Source organism: Volvox carteri, assembly GCF_000143455.1.
Source record: "Volvox carteri f. nagariensis unplaced genomic scaffold VOLCAscaffold_108, whole genome shotgun sequence".
NCBI classification, from domain to species: domain Eukaryota; kingdom Viridiplantae; phylum Chlorophyta; class Chlorophyceae; order Chlamydomonadales; family Volvocaceae; genus Volvox; species Volvox carteri.
In genome coordinates this window covers 207,159-226,498 of record NW_003307651.1, presented here as the reverse complement: position 1 = coordinate 226,498, position 19,340 = coordinate 207,159, and the positions used below count along the sequence as shown (strand labels likewise).

At 57.9% G+C, this 19,340-nt stretch overlaps 2 protein-coding genes across 2 annotated transcripts in view; one reads left to right on the top strand and one right to left on the bottom strand.

Annotated features, from left to right (window-relative positions):
• Positions 1–343: 343 nt before the first annotated feature.
• Positions 344–12,313, bottom strand: VOLCADRAFT_108364 (uncharacterized protein; the record flags this gene model as incomplete). The annotated part of the gene is made up of 16 exons (XM_002958826.1): positions 344–746; positions 1,070–1,237; positions 2,177–2,259; positions 2,357–2,416; positions 2,843–3,036; positions 4,111–4,142; positions 4,487–4,545; positions 5,521–5,847; positions 6,229–6,526; positions 6,801–7,170; positions 7,384–7,538; positions 8,232–9,064; positions 9,314–9,661; positions 11,817–11,898; positions 12,040–12,147; positions 12,245–12,313. 16 exons carry the CDS (start codon positions 12,311–12,313, stop codon positions 504–506), a joined length of 3,429 nt encoding a protein of 1,142 aa, XP_002958872.1. The 3' UTR covers positions 344–503.
• A 548-nt stretch (positions 12,314–12,861) lies between these two features.
• The window catches only part of VOLCADRAFT_100209 (uncharacterized protein), a gene marked incomplete at both ends in the record, with an annotated part of 15,477 nt that continues 8,998 nt past the window's right edge, over positions 12,862–19,340 (top strand). Inside the window, 5 exons of the mRNA XM_002958840.1 lie at positions 12,862–12,882; positions 13,989–15,209; positions 15,531–17,307; positions 18,040–18,167; positions 18,262–18,526. Coding sequence (XP_002958886.1) covers positions 12,862–12,882; positions 13,989–15,209; positions 15,531–17,307; positions 18,040–18,167; positions 18,262–18,526 — 3,412 coding nt within the window. The remainder of the gene's footprint in view (positions 12,883–13,988; positions 15,210–15,530; positions 17,308–18,039; positions 18,168–18,261; positions 18,527–19,340) is intronic.

Below are 19,340 nucleotides of genomic sequence, written 5' to 3'. Positions count from 1 at the left end.
TGTGTACTATAATTGATTGATTAGCAGCAGGGGACTGAGGGGAGATAGAGAGGATGTAAAAGTAAAACCAGTAAAAATGCGAATATGTGGGGTGGGAGGTTGCGGTGGTTGTTGTTATTATTGTTGTGCTGACACCGTAGAAAGGTAGGAGAGAAAAGACTTAAAAGCTCGGGGGCCCTGCTGGGTAGATAGATTATTTTGCTGAATACATAGACGACATATATACGATCATCTATGCTCTGCAGTGCTCTGCTACGACCACCGCCGTCTGCTGATGTCGCATAGAAAAAAGTAGCTGTTGTAGGCTACTGTCGCTAACAACCCCCCAGGGAGAATCGCAGATATTTTAGTACTTTACAGTATTGCAGAGGTTTAAGTGTTAATCAACAAAAGACCACGTTTTTCCATGCTGAATTTTTCGCACGGCCCAGTGATGTTTTCAGATCTTCCGCTTGTTATTCATCTCCCCTGATATTCATAAACCGCCTCTGCCAGTGCTGTTGTTACTGCGCTTGTTGTTGTTGTTGTTGTTGTTGTTGTTGTTGTTGTTGTTGTTGTTGTTGTTGTTGTTGTTGTTGTTGTTGTTGTTGTTGTTGTTGTTGTTGAAGTAGTAATGTTCTGCGCATTCGGGCTGCATGTGCTCGTCCCACTATCAGCACCAGCCGCCTGCAGGGCCTGCCATCAGAGCCGCCAGCCGCCGTTGCCACCTGCCGTACTTGCTCTAAGAAGTGACCTTCCCGCATGTCCTTTGAGAGGGGGGAAAATGGATGTGAAGCGGTCATCAAAAGAAAGCAGGTGATTGCAAACGTTTTTGGTCCGGAGGGGTTTGTTTTAGCGAACCCGAGTTCAAATCCGACCCAGGACCGGAAAGAGGAATAAACCAGGGTTTATTAGATCAATGGGTTGTTTCCGCAACTCCCCTATCTCCTCCTTCCGCTCTCCCCCCCTGCCCTCCCCTCATCCCCCAAACCTCTAGATTCACTTTTACTTACCTTTCCCCTCCCAGTAAGATACCCCTCAATCCCCAAACCCCTCCCGGTTTGCTCGGGGACCCCACTTCCCTCCGTACCGTGAGCTGCCGGTGGTGCTCGGCCACCTCCCGCCCCACCCGCCGCTCGTCTGACCACAACGCGTCCGTCTTGTCCACGTACGACATGTAAGACTCTGGGCTCATGCACTGCAGCATAAGGCCAGCCAACTGCCGCCTCTGCCGCTGCAACGTCTGTTGCTGGTTCACCTGGTGGCAGTGGTGGTGGTGGTGGTGGTGGTGGTGGTGGTAGCGAGTGCGGGGTGGTACGGGAGGGTTCACGGCGCCGTGGGAGAGGAAGAGTGGAAGAGTGGACGAGACCCCTCTCCGCGTGGATAAGTCCACGAAACGAGTTTAGGCTCCCAAAGGCGGTGTGCTACATATTCATCATGCATACATACATACATACATTTAGCTGTAGCGCTACCCCCGGTGGGGAACGCTGCTAAGTGCCGACCGTCGTATCTTGCGCGGTCTGATCCGGGGGGGGCTGAGTGCACGAGACTAACCCGCCGTGTGCGTCTGGGGCCCCCCGCTGTGTTTCGGCCCTGTGTCCACCCCAACGTAGTGTAAGTAACAATATGTGGCTTTGATATGTGGGCAGAACACAACAGTGCATGTGTTTTTGGCACATGATTGTCTAATACCATTACCTGATTGACAGGAGTTTTAAACACGTAATCTCGTTTCCTGATGGTCTATATGGCCAAAATGGATCTCTATAGATTGTTGCACAGTCTGAAAACCACTGCCGCCCGACTAGCTCGCCCCCCTCAACCGGCTCAAGTCGGAGCCAAACCAGCTCCAAGGTGGACGAGCATTCGCTCCACCTCAACTCACCCAGCCTCGCAACACCCACCCGACTAATATCATCATCATCATCATCATCATCATCAGAAGCAGCAGCAGCAGCAGCAGCATGATCACCGTCATCGTCATCATCAGCATCGCTCTGCGGCGCTAAGCTCCGAAACCACTCCTGGAACGCCACCGCCACCGCCGGTTCCAAAGATTCTAACGCCAAGTGCCATTGCTGCTGCTCGGCCTCCAGCCTGGCCAACACCAGGCCAACACCGCTGCTGCCAGCAACACCGCCACCGCCGTCGTTGCTTTTTCTCCCGTCACCCCTGCTGCCGTTGCCGTTGAGACGATCAACTGGGATGCCTTCGTCATCGCCAAGCTGGGCTTGTTTCCCGCCAGATTGACTGGCGCCGCTAGCACCTGCACACTGACTAGAAATCGGCGGAAGCGGCGGAAGCTGGTGGTCATGGTGGTTGTGGTGGTTGTGGTGGTTATTGAAGCGGGAGCCGCCGGCAGCTGTGAGTGGACCCCGTATAAGGCCCTCGTAAGCGACTGGGTCGTCCAGCTCGATGCCGTACAGGGGCAATCCTGGTTGCGGACACGGAAGGGAGGGAGGGTGGGAGGGAGGGAGGGTGTCGTGAAAACAAAAACAGGAGGGGAGACTATTACAGTTACCCTTACCGTTACCCTTACCGTTACCATTACCGTTACCGGGAAGCAAAACTAGCCAGGGAAAGTACAGAAGAACGACGACGAGGAGGAGGAGGAGGAGGAGGACCATGTACAAGTGGTGAAATTGTTTGAAGGTAGGTAGGTAGACGCCGCAGCCCCTACCCAACAAGCGCTTCCCTCTTCTGCCCGAAAGCCGCAAAGGGTACTTTTATCCTTTGATTGTTCTCTTCAGTTATCTCTGATGTACGGCCATGTGAGGGTGTGTGCACCCTAACCCCCAGGTTTCCAAGGCGTGCCTTCAGAAGAAGAAGACTTGAGTGACCCTGAGTTCCTTTTCCGCACCTCGGTTCCCAGCCTCCCACACCGCGGCCACTTTTTCACTCAAGACCAGTTCTCGAAACAGGAATGCCGATACCACGTTTCGGGGGTTCAAGGCCGACGATGGCGCCATGTAGTACGGCGATGAATACGACGAGGAGTGAGTTTGGACCGCCAGATCTTGGTTCCGCATCAGCAACAGATCATGCCATGCGAGCCTGAAGGTCAGCTCACAGATAGCAACAGATAGCATATCATATACATAAATTTATATACATATCCTTTTTTGGCAATACAATCTTTTTTGCTATTGTCAGACAGTCAAACAGGCAGATAGACAGGCAAACAGATTGACAGACAGACAGACAGACAGGCAGGCAGGTAGACTTCTAGACAGCAAACCGGGGGGAGGGAATTTAAAGGAAACGAAAGGGGAGGAAAACGGCGGCGTTGGCTGGTCGGAGTTGTCGTACCGAGGTTACAAATCCGGGGTTACAGTCGTACCCTGTTTCAAAACCCTAAAACCCCGTTCGGAGTTACGACTCCGCACACACCGAAATACATAATTACGTAATTATATAGGTAGATAGGTATAGGAGGTGAGTTAATACATCATATATGATGTGTGAAACAGGGGGGTATATCTTCACCCGTGGCAACTACCCTGCGAAACCCTGCCTTCCCCGGTATTTCGGGGCACCCTCATCCAGTCACCCTAGTCAACTTCTCAGTGGATCGCTCAGGTTCCGCACCCACCACCAGCATCCAGCGGAATCTGCCGGGTCGACAGCGGCCCAACTCCATTCCTGGTCGGCTCGCAGGTTAACTTTATCCCAGGTCACCACCGTCCATCAACTAGGGGCGCAATATCTTCCACCATCGGAAAGATTTTTGACCCTGACAGGTCTCGATCCCGGGATCTCCCGGGGGCAATATATATGTTGTATATATACATATATGTATATACATAACTCACCTCCATATTTATCTACCTATATATATAGCTATATAATTCCTACATCTCCTAGGAATGTAACCCCAAGACAGTTACATACAGTCGAATACGAGATATTTTGCCTCAATAGCTCTCGGAAAGGTCCCCAGCATCCGAAACACAATAGTAGGTTGACCGGGGAAATGGGGGGCCGGCCGCCAGTCTGCCCATAGGGGAATGCTTGGGTTTGGATTTGCGAGCCCGCCCAAATCCCATCCACGCAATCACCACCCGCCAAGCCTCGTCCGAGAGCGCTTGCAGGCGGTCGGTCAACCCTTATTAGTGATCGCGGCCTCACCGGTCCTCCAAGTCGATGTGGGTCAGGGCCTCCTGCGCAGATTGGGGGATGCGGAGATCCAGGGAAGGTTCGAGAAGGTTGGATCAGGCCTAGGCCAAGGTGCAGCGTACAGGCAAGTCGAATCGAGGTCGATGTCAGGGCGACATAGCTAAGCAAAGAGCGGGCAGCCGTTTTGTGTAGGTGAAGGAGAGTTTGAGAGTTTGAGAGTTCAGTAGGCAAGAAGAGTTTTGAGCTTTGTTCAAACGCGCTCAAAATGAGCCCGAAACATCGCGCATGGTTTCAAAGGAGGCCGTGCGGGGTGTGGAACAGCTTTTGCAAGGGGGATGTCCGATCGTAGGCAGCAGCTGTCATACCGATGATGTCCTAGGGTTCGCACCTGCAAATTGCCAAGCGGAAGTGAAGATAGCTTCTCAAGTAAGTCCTCTGGTAAGGATTCTGTGAGGTGCACGTACGTGGGCAGAAAGCTGGGCCGCGCTTCCAAAGCTATTGCATCGGGACGGACAGCGTCGATGGCCTCACGCACGAGGCGAAGGTTGGCCACGTCGCGGTGAAATACTCCAATCAGCGCAATAAGCTGCTGGGTTTGCGGCTCTAAAAAATTCAGATGAAACGGATCTCGGAGCTCCTGTAGACGCGCTTCCCATGCTTGACCCCAAGCGTCCGCAATCGTTTGTGGAATGGGACCAAGCTCCTCGGTCACAAAGTAAGCTCTTATACATTGCTGGAGCAATTCAACGGTAGTGCCTTCCGTCTGGGTTGGCGTAGCCTGGCGACGTCTGAGTAATCGGCATGCCGCATAAGGAGCCCATCGAGGGCAAAGTTTTCTACATGGTATAGAGCTATGATTGAGCTTAACAGAAATCATACGGTTGAACACTCTCTACAGCTTCTATTTGCACGCACGCCACGTCCCGTGCTGTCCACCAAAACCGCCGAGCAATTAAGCTGCGTAGCTGCAACGCAGGAATGTTACAAAACGTAACATGGAAACCATAATAGAATGGACGCGGTGCCGGATTCTTCTGCCTAGTGCAGGTGTACTGCATGCAAACGGTTTTTCCACTCTTCGCTACCCTCCTCCCGCTTTAGTACTCATCGGTACTCTCCTACTCTCTACCTAAGCTATCTTTTCACAACAACGCTTGGTTTGCCTCCTGAGTTTCCCGAAAGACAGCTTGCTCAGGCAACTTTGAAAAGAAAGATACGGTACCCTCTCATGCACACATTTCAACAACTGCCCCTGAAACCTCTCCCACACCTCATCTGAATGAAACCCCAAACCACCCCCCAGCCCGTAACCCCAACCCCATCCCCTCAGGGGGCCCCACACACGTATCCGTCACTGCATCACACTCAGTACGGCAGCCTGTACGTCACCGTCGTGGTTCTGGAGAAGCTCTACGGCCGCACCGCGAGGCATCTCCAAAATCTCCATCAGCTGTAGCACCCCCTCTTCATCCAAATTCATCTCCCCGCTACCGCCGCTATCGTCGTCATCGTCGTCGCCCCCACCGCCGGGCCCCCCACCGCCGGCGGCACCCCGACCACGCCCCTCCTCCTCCTCGTCCTCTTCCCCATCAACCAAACCAGGAATGCCACCCGCAAACACACCGTGCCGTGTACCACCGCCACCGCCTCCTCCTGCTCCCCCCCTTCCTCCCGGCGCTCTCAACCAACCCGGCAGATCTCTTCCACCCCCGAAGGGAATGCCCATCTCCGCCAGAATTTGCTGCTCGACTGCGAAATCCGGGCGAGGGGGAGGGGCGCACGGGTTTCGGGTTTCGGAGCTCGCGGGTTTCGTGAGGCAAGGATTTCGGGATGGATTGAAGAAACCCTACCCCTCGTAATTCTTTTTGGAAAAAAGGAACAAGACGATGTGATACGATGTGTCCCCCGTGCCTTGTGAACGTAGGCCTACTCCCAGGGTTGGGGGCTTTCCATAGGCCTCCCGTACATACACGCATGACACAAGATCGGCCCGTACATACACCGGCCCCGAGACTCAAGCCCAAGCCCGACAAGTATACAATCTCAGTTGCCCCGAATTCAACATCGCCCTTGTAAAACCCCCCTATCTAAGTCCCAATGCGTCGTACTGAGAGTACAGCCCGTACTTACTGTCGTACCACGGCCGTACCAAGCCCTGATCCGGACCCCCAGCATCCCGAAGGGCTCGTCCGAGCGCCCGGGCCGTACGCGCGCTCAGGCCTGTAGGCAGCGGTGGTGGCGGTGGTGGCGGCGGCGGCGGCGGCGGTGCTGAAACCGCCGGTGCCGGCGCCGCCGCTTGCCGGGCCTGCGACGCCGTCGCAGCCGCCACAGGCGCGCCTCGCAAGGCCGTAATCTTCATAGCCTCTGCGAACGGGTCTAAGCTCATCTTTTCCGCCTTGATCCAGGCGCGATGGCTTGCTAGGAGGCCCTGGGGGCGGAGCAGGAAGGACGATAATCTCGCTGGGATGCAGTGGCAGTAGCAGCAGCGGCAACACCGGCAGCTGAGGAGGAGGCGATGTAACGCTGATCTGGAGGGGGCGGAGGCGACCTCCTTGGCGGAGTCAGGACAGGACAGGACAGGACAGCACAGGAGCCATCAGCACGCAGGTGCAAGCGCACCGGCGCAATCCGCGGATGGTCCCTCCCCCCGCCCATCTGCATCACGCCTGACCCACGGGCCGCCCCTTCCCAACACCGCTCACCTCCATGAGCTTTATCAGACGCGGGCCCTGCACCCCCAGCCTGGGCTGAAGGACGGCCTGAATGGCAGCCACCACAGCCGGCAAGGACGGCAGTAGCAAGGAAGGCGACGCCAAGCCTGCCGCCGACGCCGCTAATAGCGACGTGGAAGGAGGAGCATAAGTGCCGCCGCCGGCCGCGGCAGTAGCAGCAGGTGGCGCCGCCACTGCCACTGGTGCGCCGGGATTGGAGGGAAGGAGGCTGTGAAACACCGGCGGCGGCGGCGGCGGCAGCGGCCCGGCAGGCGGCGGCAGCGGTGGCAGTAGCGCCGCCATGGCGCTTTTAAGGAGCGGCAGTAGCGTGGGGTGGGCGTTGGCTAGCGGCGTGAGCTCCCTGATGAAGAACGTACGACGTACGACGTAGACCGTGGGAGAGAACGCAATGACACCAAGCAAACGGCAAGTCCAGGGTGGGGAAATGTACAAGATGTACGAGGAAATGTACGAAATCTCCCCCCCATACATACACACACACACACAGCGAACACGCAAAACTACATTTACAAACCCCCAACCCCCCACCAACCCATTCCTCCCCCTGCTTCACCTGCGTGCTAACTCGAGCGCCTTCGCCACCTGCCCTTCCGCCAGCAGCTTGCCGTACTGGCATCGCCGTACATCGAACAGCAGGTGCGGGTGTTCCGCCCATAGCCCGGGGTCTACACTCCCCACCAGGGACAGCACACCGTCCACGTCACCTTCCTGAGGTACGAGGTGAGGTACGAAAGTATGTATGTATGTATTATGCATGTATAATGTATGTATGTACGTGTCTGAGGTATGACGTAAGGGATGATGGAGGTTGAGGTGAGGCGGTTGCGGCTGCAAGGGGAGAAGGCCGGAACCAGAGCCGCGGGTGGTGGGTCCAGGGGTGTGCTGAGCTCAGACGCGGTGTCGTGCTGGGGGCTGACGGCCGGGACCCGGGGCCCGGGGGCACACCCGCCAGCGGCAGTCGGATGATGATCTGGTCCCTGCCTTGGATTACCCCCTCAAGCAGGGCACCAGCGGCGGCTGACGGGTGACGGGGGAACCCTCATCTGAAGTTGACCCTTCGCTTCTTCTTTTTTTCTTCTTCTTCTTTTTCTTCTTCTTGCATGTCATACCTGCCAACGTGCCCTTCCCTCCCACCACCCCCTTACACGGCACGTAATAAAAATTCCCCCCCTTCTGAAGTCGACCTTCTCCCACTACTACACTACTTCCATCAAGTCGCTACGGGTTGGTAACTTCTTACAAATATCCCTGATGCAGTATCTGCCTATTATTAATCCTATTATTACTATATCCGTCTATCTCTGGTATCAGCGGCTTCGTTCATCTGTGGTTCGCTTCGCCCCCGTACACCGTCAACAAACCCCAGACAGGGCCCCCCACACCCCCACGCAAGGCGCCGACCTGCCCCAACCGTAGCAGCGTGGAAAGAACTTCCTGGGCTTGCAGCTCCCGCTCCGAAGCCCCCGTTCCAGATCCAAATCCAAATCTTGAGCTCATCGATGACGAGGACGGCAGCGGCGGCGGCATCGCCTCTGCCGCCGCTGCAGCCGTTACACCGCCGGCAGCCCCGTCCGTCCCCGCCGTCGTCGTCGCCTCCACCCCCATTTCCACATCCAGGTGCTGCCCGCCGCCGGACTGTTTGCCTCCGTCTCCGCTGCCACCGTCAGCGGCGGCGGCGGCGCCATCATCCCCCGGCGGCGGCGGCGTCCTTCGCGCGACCTTGTTGGGCGGGCTGGTCCCCTCCCTGGAGGTCTCGCCGCGAGCTAAACCCAACGGCCCGGGCGCCGACCCTGCTGCTGCTGCTACTGCCGCTACTGCCGCCGACGGCCGCCCTTGACCCGCCGCCTCCGCCACCACAGCACTCCGATCACCATATAAATGCAACTGCTGATGATGATTATGATGTTGGCTTTCCGACTGAATCCCCTGCTGCTGTTGCTCCCGCTGCTGCTGCTGCTGTTGCTGTTGTTGTTGGCGTTGTTGTTGATGTTGTTGCTGTTCGTGCGGGTTGCTAAGCTGGGGTTGCGTGGGTTCTGTAGCGGTGGCCAAGGACGGGGAAGGCACTGCGGCGGCTGCGCCAGTGGGGCCTGCTGCGCGCGCCTCCAATGCCACCGTCTGTTGCGGGGTTAGCAGGCCCCGAAACCTGCCGTACTCGAGCGTCAGCTCGGCCAGGAGCTGCTCGTTGAGCCGCAGACGACCCACCTCGGCCTTAAAGGCACTTAGCGCGTCCCCCCCTGTGTGCACAGATCGCGCCGCAGGGTAGCATATAGACCGACAGACGGACAAACAGACAGAAACATAATCGAAGAGATAAGCTTAAAGACAGACAGACAGACAGACGGGCAAAGCGAGAGGCAAGTAGGCAGAGAAAAATACCTGCCGACACACTGACAGACGGACTAACTTGCCTCACGACTTCCAGTATTAATAAAAACCCCTCAGCGGCAACCCCTCAGCGACCCCATCGCCCACCACCACCTCACCCGACCGCTTCATGGCATCCGTAGCCGCCTGACGGCTGGTACCGGCCCCGTGGATCACAGCCTGCATCCGGGATTCGGGAAACGACGGCGGCCCCCCGCCGCTGCCGCCGCCGGCCCCGGGCTGGGATGGCGGCGCCGCTAGTGGCGGCAGCGGCGGCGGGTCGCGGTCACCGCCGCTAGTGCTGCCGCCGGCGCCGCCGCCGGCGGCGGCTGCTCGCGGCACGGCACGCAGCCTCGGCGCCAGCTCTGCCGCCACTGCGCCACCGGGTGCTGCTGAGGACGCTGGGTAGCTGCCGTACAGTCGTAGCAGAAAGCGCAGCTGCAGACTCAACAGAGGTTGTTGCAAGCCTGTTGTGTGTCGCGCGGGGGAGGGAGGGAGGGAGGGAAGGGTGCAAGGAAACAAATTTATCCAATAAAAAATTTCATACGCAAGGAATTCACATAGTCAATTATCGACTGTCTGTGGAGGCGGGGGACTGTGTGTGTGTGTATGTGTGTGTGGAGAAGTATGCGAGGAACCCGGGGAAACAACCGCCCAGGTCCAAAGTCACAAACGTAAAATCGGACCACTGACGATTGACAGGTTTCACAGGTACCAGAGAGGGGGGGAGAGGTGCGGCGCGATTTGTGTGAAAAAAACACCGCTGTGGAATCAGCAGCTTCCCGGGCGTCGTGTGGGCCGCTGTGTGCGTGTATGTGTGAGTGTGTGTTGCCTCCCGCGTCCCCCGCACCCATTCTTTACACAATCACAAAGGACTCCCGTATCCATCTCCAAGCTGAAGTTCGCGGACAGACAACCTTCCTTTCAACCCCACCCCATTTCGCGCCACCACGTCCCACACAGAGCTAACACCGGCGCCCGAAACCCACCCACCCACCCACCCAGCCAAGCCAGCCAGCCACCCACCCAGCCACCCAGCCAGCCACCCAGCCAGCCACCCAGCCAGCCAGCCACCCAGCCAGCCAGCCACCCAGCCAGCCAGCCACCCAGCCAGCCAGCCAAACTAACAAATCCCTCACATCTAAGAAATCCAACTCCTCTCCATTCTCTTTATTGTTGGTCTTACATCGTCTCGAACCCCCTCATCACGTCCGCGGAGAGACATACATACATACATACATACATACATACATACATACATACATACATACATACATACATACATACATACATACATACATACACACGCATCTCACCACCACCGTCCCGGGAAACCCTCTCACCTAACATGCTGCGTACGGTAAAGTACGCCAAATCGGCAAAGTCCGACGTAGATGTGGGGTCCAGTAGACCTGCGCTTTCAGCGCCGTACAGTGCCGTACAGCAGCCGCTGCCACCGGCGCCGGCACGGCCGCCGATAGCAACGTTGCCGCTGCCGCTGCCGCCGCCGCGCACACCAGCGGCCGCCGCAGGCGTCGAGGGCCATGTTCCTGTCGGCGTGGCTGCTGCAGCCGCCGCCGCCGCCGCTGCTGCTGGCGATGATGATACAAGTCCAGGGGCGGCGCTGCCGCCAGGGACGTCACCTTCCAGCTGCCCCTGCCCTCGCTGCCCCTGCCCCTGCTGTTGTCCGGCCTTCCTATCCCCTTCCTTCCTTTCCACCCTCGTGGAATTCCGCTCCTGCTGCTGCTGCTGCTGCTCTTCTTGTTCGTGTTGCTGCTGCTGTTGTTGTTGTTCTTGTTCTTGTTGGGGTATCAGCAGTAACAGCAGTAGCAGACGTTTAAACTCAACGTAAGCCTCCGGATAGGCATGTAGGGCTAGCGGCGCCAGCTCCGAACGCGCGCAGGCTGTTGTGTGTGTGTGTGGGGGGGAGAGTTATGGAAATAGGGGGGATAGAAGGGAGCTAAGGGGACAGCATATGCGAGGAAATAAAGGGGAAAAGGCGAACAACTTTAACAGGAAGAAAGAAAGGAGAGTCAACGTCAAGAATTATAAGTTCAGCTACAGTTGTGCATGCGCAGAAAAAATAAAACATTTTATTTATTTTCAACTAAACGATGTCCGCGCCATGACGGATCATGTAACAATGCGTCTTGCATCCAAGATGTAAATTCTTTGGTAAAATAGTTAAGAGACTTTTTGATTAGACATTTCTCTCAGGACGACTTAGGACGCAGCCGCGGAAGCCATTACTTGGAAAGGGGGATGGAGTACAAATCATGGAAGATGAGGTATATAGCACAGATCAGATCAAAACTTTTGGGGGGGAAGAGGGAAAATACTGAAAGGTCAGCTAAGCCAAACAAGGCGCCGATTTCAACCTCAAGAGGGCGGGAGTCTATGTGGCAAGCAGTGGACTGTAGGAGATGATCGACCATCACACACGTGCATGCGGGGTTCTAGGGGGAAAGACGAACCACGAACGGGTGAAGTAGATACCAGATGTAGACGGTTATTTGGGGAAAGAAATAATTCCATCTTTGGCTGTGATGAGGAAGCAGCCGGCGGGCGGCGATCGGTCGATGCGTGCCTTAGCGCGCAGCCCGCTTCTGGAGCTGATCCCACCTAGAGCGGCCTCTGGATCCCCGCCAGCGCGAAGCAACTCCACGAACTTTTGCTTCTTAGCACGGAATACGAGCCTCACATCCTGAAAGTGCAGCGAGAAGCGATAATGGCAAACAGTGGGAAACGTCGAGAGGTGTGGGTGTGCGCGCGCGAGCGGGCCGTGCGCGGGGCCGTGCGGGGGAAACGACGACAGGGCGGGGGAACGACAGGCTGCGGGCCTCACCTCGAGAGCGGCAGGGCATACGTCGCGCATAATTGCCAGGCCGGCATCGACATCTCCAGCTAGCAGCGCTTGGCGCATGGCATCGCACTGCTGCCACATGCCTGTTGCCTGTGACAGGTCAGCAACCAAGCCGTGGCATGAGACGCCAAGAATATGGAAAGTCTAGCGGACATACAACATTGGATAAATACTCTCAAAAACTGACCTGGCCTGCAACACCATCCGCGTAATCCTTGACAAGGTCGTCCAGGACCGGAAGGCACACTTCTTGCATCGGGTCCGCGTCAGCACCTAAAAAGGCCTCTCCTACAGAGGTTCTTTGCGTTTCTTTTTATATGGACTAGCTAATTTACAAATGCTTGACTGGGATAGAAGGTTGTGTGCCGAGAAACATTAGGGTTCCCACAGCCAAAAAAGCTTTTTACCATGTTCTAGGCCACAAAAGGGAGCTTCAAGGTCTATGAAGGGCATCTGTATCAGATTCACTGTGTAAAATTAACTGCATGGACTCTTGCCATTGTGTACGACAGCTGTGTGATTCCACAGCTTCCAGGCCATTTCTCCCGCCCTGGAGAATGATACGAAGCACATGGTACCATCATGTGCATGAAAGATTGGTTTGTCAAGGGGCCCTACCTACAGGTCTCGATGAAAAGCAAGTGCCACGATGAGAGAGAAGGCAAGCGGGGTCTGTAGTCCCGCATATGGGCATTGTGGGTTTCTCTCCAAAAGTGGCCATCCGATTGCAGCACGCAGGGATGCATGTCATGGGACGGTATGGCCCAATGAGACGGTCTGCCTGTAACCGCCAACAGTGGCTATATGTGTTTCAACCACCGGCAGGTAAGGCCATGGTCGGCCATGCAGCTCCATCCCCGCATATTCCCATCCGGTGTTCCATCCATTTCTTAAAACTTCAGGTCAACAACTGCCGACTAAGGTCAGCTATAATAAAGGGGAGGAGATGCAAACCTCGTTCCTATGTATCCTTGTAAGGCATGCATTGAAGCTTCGGCTCAGCCGAATTGGCACGGCGGCAAATACGGGGGCTGCTGCATTTTGCCGCCTTGCACTGCCCATATATTCCTTCTGTCTTCTGCATGGCAAGCAACGTGTGGATGTTGCGGCTCCAAGGGCCTCCTCAGATGGGCCTCCTGCAGTTACAAGCAGGCAATGGCAATTGGTACTGGTGTGAACTGTCAAGATGCACAGGTGCAAAATCATTAAACCGCATCACCCTGAAACACTTCCACTAATTTTCTTGAGATGTTACAGTGTGAGAAGCCTTTTGCCCGCTGATCAACCCCTTGTTGTGACGTGACATAGACGCCGCGCGCCCAGCATGCAATGCACGTGCCAACACGCAAGGGACGCCTTGCAAAAGCATATTTTCATGAATACTAGAGACGAGGAATTTGTTGCTAATCTAGATACGGACATCAGTTTCGGGTTCAAGCACTGATGACTTCATCATAACGTTCTAGCTACAAGTAACCGGTCTTGATGGATGGGCGTCTTCAGACAGTTTTACCACCATTTTTTTGTCCTTAAGATTTATTTCTTGAAAGTTTATTAACTGCTTAGATGGCGACTTAGATGCTCAAAATGAACCTTGCATGCACGCAAGGGCAAATTTGTAGCCTGCTGGACTGCTCTGGAAACTTGACCCCAAGAATGTAAGCTTGACCGTCACAACGATAGGTGGCATTTACCCCTCGCGTTTTTCTTTTGGCGCGAAATGAATGCCGGCGTGCCATTCACGCAGTGGCAGTAACATACCGTCATACAGTAGTTTCACAGTGCATTTTTCATTCCAATCACCTACGTTGCTACCAACCAGGCTCATGCCGGGATAATTTCATGCCGCCTACCGAACCCCCTGCGGTGTTGCGCCAGGAGCCCGCTCACACCACCGCCTGCTCAGCTCGCCTCTTTTTCCTCACTCCCAGGGCGCCGCGTTGACCACGGCAACCTCATCATCGCTCGCATCATCTGCTGTTAAAATAAAAGCTACCAACGCGGAACTCCGCGCCTGCACGATGACCAGCACCGGCCCTCAATGGCCACACGCTGGAGCGACCGACGACGACGCGGGCTTTGGTGACGCATACCTGGCCACGCAGGTTTTGGACCCGGGTGACTGGGCGGTGTCAGCCGCAGAGCTGCCGCCCAGAGCAGTCGCACGACCGCCACTGCCACTACCACGGCCAGGGGCCCTACAGATACCCACGCCGCATTCGCCACCAGTACTACTCCCAGTACTGCTCCCAGTACTGCCACCAGTACTGCCGCCAGCGACACATTCTGGTTCCTCGCAACGTCGGGCCCCTCGTGAAAACGAGCCGCACCTGGAGCAGCCGGAACCGCAGCAGCAGCAGTCACAGTCACAGCCGCAGGTGCAGGTGCAGTCACAGCCGCTGTGTCGACAGCTGCCTTCGCCTCCGCCGCCACCGCCACAGCAGCACCCCGCAGGACTATCAGAGCCGCAATGTAGCCCTGGACCCGGCGCCGGTGCTGCTCCTAGCCCCGGCCGTGGCCCCAGCGCTGCCGCTGCTGGTGCTGGTGCTGCCGGCCCTGGCGCTGGTATCATAACCTCAAGCATGCAAGTGCAAGCACAAATGCACGCGCAGCGTCACTGCCAGGCGGGCGGGGAGGACGGCGGCATGGGCAGAGCTGCGAATGTGTGTTCGCTGGAGATGCCACCAACCTTACCACTGAGCGGCGCTGAGCAACCGGCTGTGGCGGGCGCCCTTGGGGGGGAAGGGGGAAGCGGAGGGGGAGGCGGGGGGGAAGAGGGAGGGGGAGTAAAGACGGGCGCGGAAGGAACAGCAGCAGATGCTGCTGCGGGGTCCACGCCGGTCACGGTGGTAACGACAGAAACAGCGGCTGAGGCTGTGGCGGCAGAAGACTGCATCGACGTACGACGAATGTTGACAGCAGCCGACGGCGCAAGCAGTGGGCAGCCTCCGCAGCCTTTGCTGCAGCAGCAGCAGCAGCAGCAGGCAGAGCAGCAAGCGGATAGCCACCTGAGCCTTACACCAACTGCCGTACTCACCCGTGGAGTCGCCACCGTCCCCGGCGAGGACCCTAGCGGTATCGACGGTGGTGCTGGTTCGCCCGCCGGTCAACGGTGCAATCAGTCGCGAAGTGGGTCAGTCGTGAAATCGCCGGTGGGGACCGGCGCCGTTCCGATGAATGCGGACGACGACGACGACCACGACGACGACGACGACGGCGGCGCAACGAAGGCGGCAGTAGCTGCAGTAGCGGCGGAGGCGGCGGAGGCAACGGGGCTCGGGGAGATGGCGCAGAAAGCAGAGGCAGCAGATGACCTGGGCCAGAGCCTCGCGACTCGTGGCCTATGTGCTCGCCGTCAAGACGAGGACGGTCGACAGCCAGGACCCAAGGGACAGGGGGCCTGTAGCGGTGACCGCGCTGTGGGTGTGTTGGGTCCAACACAACGCCATCCTTCTCCAACACCCCCTCCGAAGGGGGTGTCGGAGAAGGATGACGTTGCTGCGGCAGCAGCAATGGCGGCGGCAGTGGCGGCGGCGGCAGTGGCGATGGAGGAGAAGGAGGAGGAGGACGACGAGGAGGAGGAATTGGGACGCAGCGGCGTCATTGATGACGAAGCGCCTCCTTCATTGGCGCTGGCGCTCCCCGCCTCGCCATCGTCGCCACGGGTGCTGGACGTCGACCTGCATTGCAACCTCACCTTTCCCCCCAGCCTCCAGCTTGCTCTCGATCCGGATCATGCTGCGGATCTGGATCCAGCTCCGGATCTGGATCCAGCGCTCGCCCCGGATCTCAACCTGAACATGAACCTCAGCCTGGGCGGGGGAGCACCGCCGACGCCTGAATCCGATGCTGCCGCGGGTGCAGCCGCTGGTACGACAACTGCTATGCCTTTTGACGGCGATGCTGTGCCCAAGCCAGGTTTGGGGATGGGGCCGCAAGCCGCTCCGAGACCAGAGCTCTCGCAGCTACAGCTGGAGTCGGAGCTGCTGCAGAGAGGGCAGGAGCTGGAACACAATTTGCAGGAGGGCGGCAATCCGCGATTGCCACCGCAGCAGCAACAGCCGCAGCAGGAGGAGGAGGAGGAGAAAGAGGTGGAGGAGGACAAAGATAAGGAGGAGGAGGAGGAGGAGGACGGAGCGCCGCTGCCACCGCTGGGTGAGCTGCTACAGGAGCCGATGGACTGCGATGACCCGCAGGGTGTAGCAGCAGTAGCAGCGGTGGCGGCGACGGCACTGGGCAGCGGTTCTTGTGCGGCTGCAGCGGCTCATCCAGCAGAGGGAGCGGAAGCCATGGTTTCGGAGCTTCATGTCGTACTTCCCGACACGGAGGTGGTACTGGAGGCCGAGGAGGCTGGCCCCGCCGCCATCGCGACGCCGGTGGCGGCGGCGATGTCGTACGAGCTCGTCGGTTCTGACGCTGCACGTGATGCCGGGACAGCAGCGGCGGAGCCGCAACGCGGCGGCGGCAGCCAGAGCAGTGGCGGCGCTGCTGCTGCTGGCGGCGGCGGCGACCGACCTGGCGGCCGCGAGGGCTCAAGGGTGGTAGAACACTGCGGCGGTTCGGCAGCAGCGGCGGGCGCTGCCACAACAAACGTCGCCGCTGTTGCGAGCCGAGCTGCCGTACTGGCAGCGGAAGGGCAGACGACGCGGCCTGATCCTGGCCCTGACGGAGGCGATGGTCTTCGTGCCACCGCGACACACAACGTTGACGATTTCATGGAGGTTGATGGCGGAACGGCAGCGGCGGCGGTGCCGCCGCCACCAACTGCAATAGTTGCCAACCAGCCACGCGCTCACGCCGCTGCCGTACGCAATGCCGTGACGCCAGCCAGTATGGAAACCACCCGCCAGCCACCGGCGTTTGTAGCTGAAGTCGCGAGCATCAGTGCTGCCAGTGGTGGCGGTGACGGCAACGGTACGGCCCCGGATGAGCTCAGAGGACTGGAAGCCGAAGCCGCGTCTGCGGAGGCGCAGAATCCTGCCGTACAGGGCGCCCCGCGGCTCATGGCGCCTGGTGCTGCTAGCGGCGGTGGTGACGGCGACGGCGGCAGCGGCGGCAGACGCCGCCGCGACAGCCCCGTCCTGACCTCGGCTACTGCCACCGTCACCGCCACCGTCACCGCTACGGGAACGGGCCCGGGTACGGGGACCTTGGATTGCGAGAGTGACGTCAGCAGTTTTGTGTCTGGCTCACATGGCGAGGGAAGGGGGCTGGCGGAGGCGAATGCGGAGCTGTCCAGGCTGCATAGAGGTACGGCAGCAGGAATGGGGCTTTTCGACGGATCCCCGGACTGAGAAAGGCTGTTTAGAGCGGGATAACCCCTGCTCCCCTTCCCGTTTCTCTCCCCCCTTCCTATATATCGCGTTGGCGTCGGTAGGCTAGCCGGAATAGAATAGTCGGGTCGGTCGGGTCGGTCGCGCGTTTTAGTTTTTTTTGGGGGGTTGGGAGGAGCACTTGCATACCGACAGCCTTTCAGTATCAGCAAATCAGCCTTTTCTCCAGGCCAGCAACTTTAGGCCACCTTTACGACAGCACTATTTTACTCGCCGCCTTCACTACTACTTTTCTACACCTACTTCTTTACGGATTGGCTATACTATTCAGCTTTTTAATTCTGGCGGCTTAGGTAGGTAGGATTTCCGACATCAACGTCACTTCGTCATCCCGAGGTCACAGTCGTCACAGTCGCCACGGACGCCTTTCGGTCAGTTTTTACGTTTGCTACTTTCTTGCCCTGGCAGCAGCTTCAATCGTGTGTGGTTCGTCCTTTCCCCCCTTCCTCCCCGAAGTCTGTTCCCCTTTTCCCCCCCCTCCCAACTCCCCCCCCTTCCCCCACCCACGCCCTCCTCTCCCCGTCTCCCGCCCTCCCCGCTGACTGGTCAGTTCTGCTTCCTGTAAATCTGCCGCAGCACTATTTCCTTGGCAGCGGCTTCACTCGCTCGTGTTTCGTCTTTCCCTCCCGCTCCACCCACGCCCCCGCAGGTCTGCTCTCCGGTGATGCCGATCGCGGTTTGGCCAGTGTGATCGTGACGGAGGAGCTGAAGACCGCCATGGCGGCGGCGGGGTTCAGAACCAGGGGTGCCGTACACATGGACAGAGAGCACCAAAAGGTAAAGGGGCGGTATGCATGCATGCACGACTTGTACGACTCAGCGTACGACTCATGGCATTTATGAAGTGCCCGTTTACTTGCACTCCTCGCAGCGTCTAAACGTGTGGGAGCTAATGCTAATGAGGGCTCACCAGCAGCAGCAGCGCGATGACGAGGAGGTGGAGGAGGAGGAGTGGCGGCAGCTGCAGCAGCTGCAGCAGAAAGGAGGAGAGGTGACTGGGGATCCGCTTCCTGGCCGAGGCCGACGGCGAGGCGGCGACGGCGGTTGCGGTGGTTGGGAGTTAACTTTCGTTGCCGTTGCTCCCGCTGGGCTCGCTTTGGCTGCTGGCGCTGGTACTGGGGCTGGTACTGGTGGCGGTGAGGGCGGTCAAGATGGTGACGGTGACGGTGACAGCGAGCTGTCGGACTTTGGTCCGGATGAAGATTGGATTCGGGTGAGGTTGAGGGCGAGGGCGAGAGAACGCGCGTGAGGTGCGAGACTTGCGGCTCAGGACGCTTTGAGCTTCGTTATTGCAGCGCGCGGCGGCACCATTCCTTTCTTGCCATGCACGGTACAGAGCGACCCACGGGTCACAAAACACCAGTAGAGGAAAAACATATATAATATACATATGTGGTATGACAAGCATAACATCTCCCCGTGTGCATGCGCGTCCCGGACATCATGTGTCACTCTTTACGGCGGTGAATGCCGGGACATACTTACATGCATACTTACATACACATAAATTTAGGGGTTTAGGGTTTTTGGACTCGCTCTAGCGGGACCTGAGAGCCCTTCGTGGTGTATTCAATGCAGCGCCATCCCCGGATGGAGGGGCTGCGGAGTAGCTGCGTAGAGTGTTGGCAGTCTGAGTCGGGGTCGGGAGCACACAAGACTAACCGACTTGTGCTGTGTGCTCCCGACCCTTGCGCTGTGTTTCGGCTTCGGCCCCCGGCTCTCGCGGCCCACAGTGTAATCTAAGTCATACATACATACATTCATAGCGCTGCGGCAGTGAACATGCCAATTATGATGGAAAGCAGTTCACCAGCGCGCCGTCCGACGTGTGCCCCCGGCCGCGGCGCGCGCGGCACCGCAGCAGGCGGGAAAGGAAAAATTTCTTCACGCGTGTCCTGCCGTACACCTGCCGTACTCTGTAGGTCGAGATGTTCGTTCATCCTCCGTCAC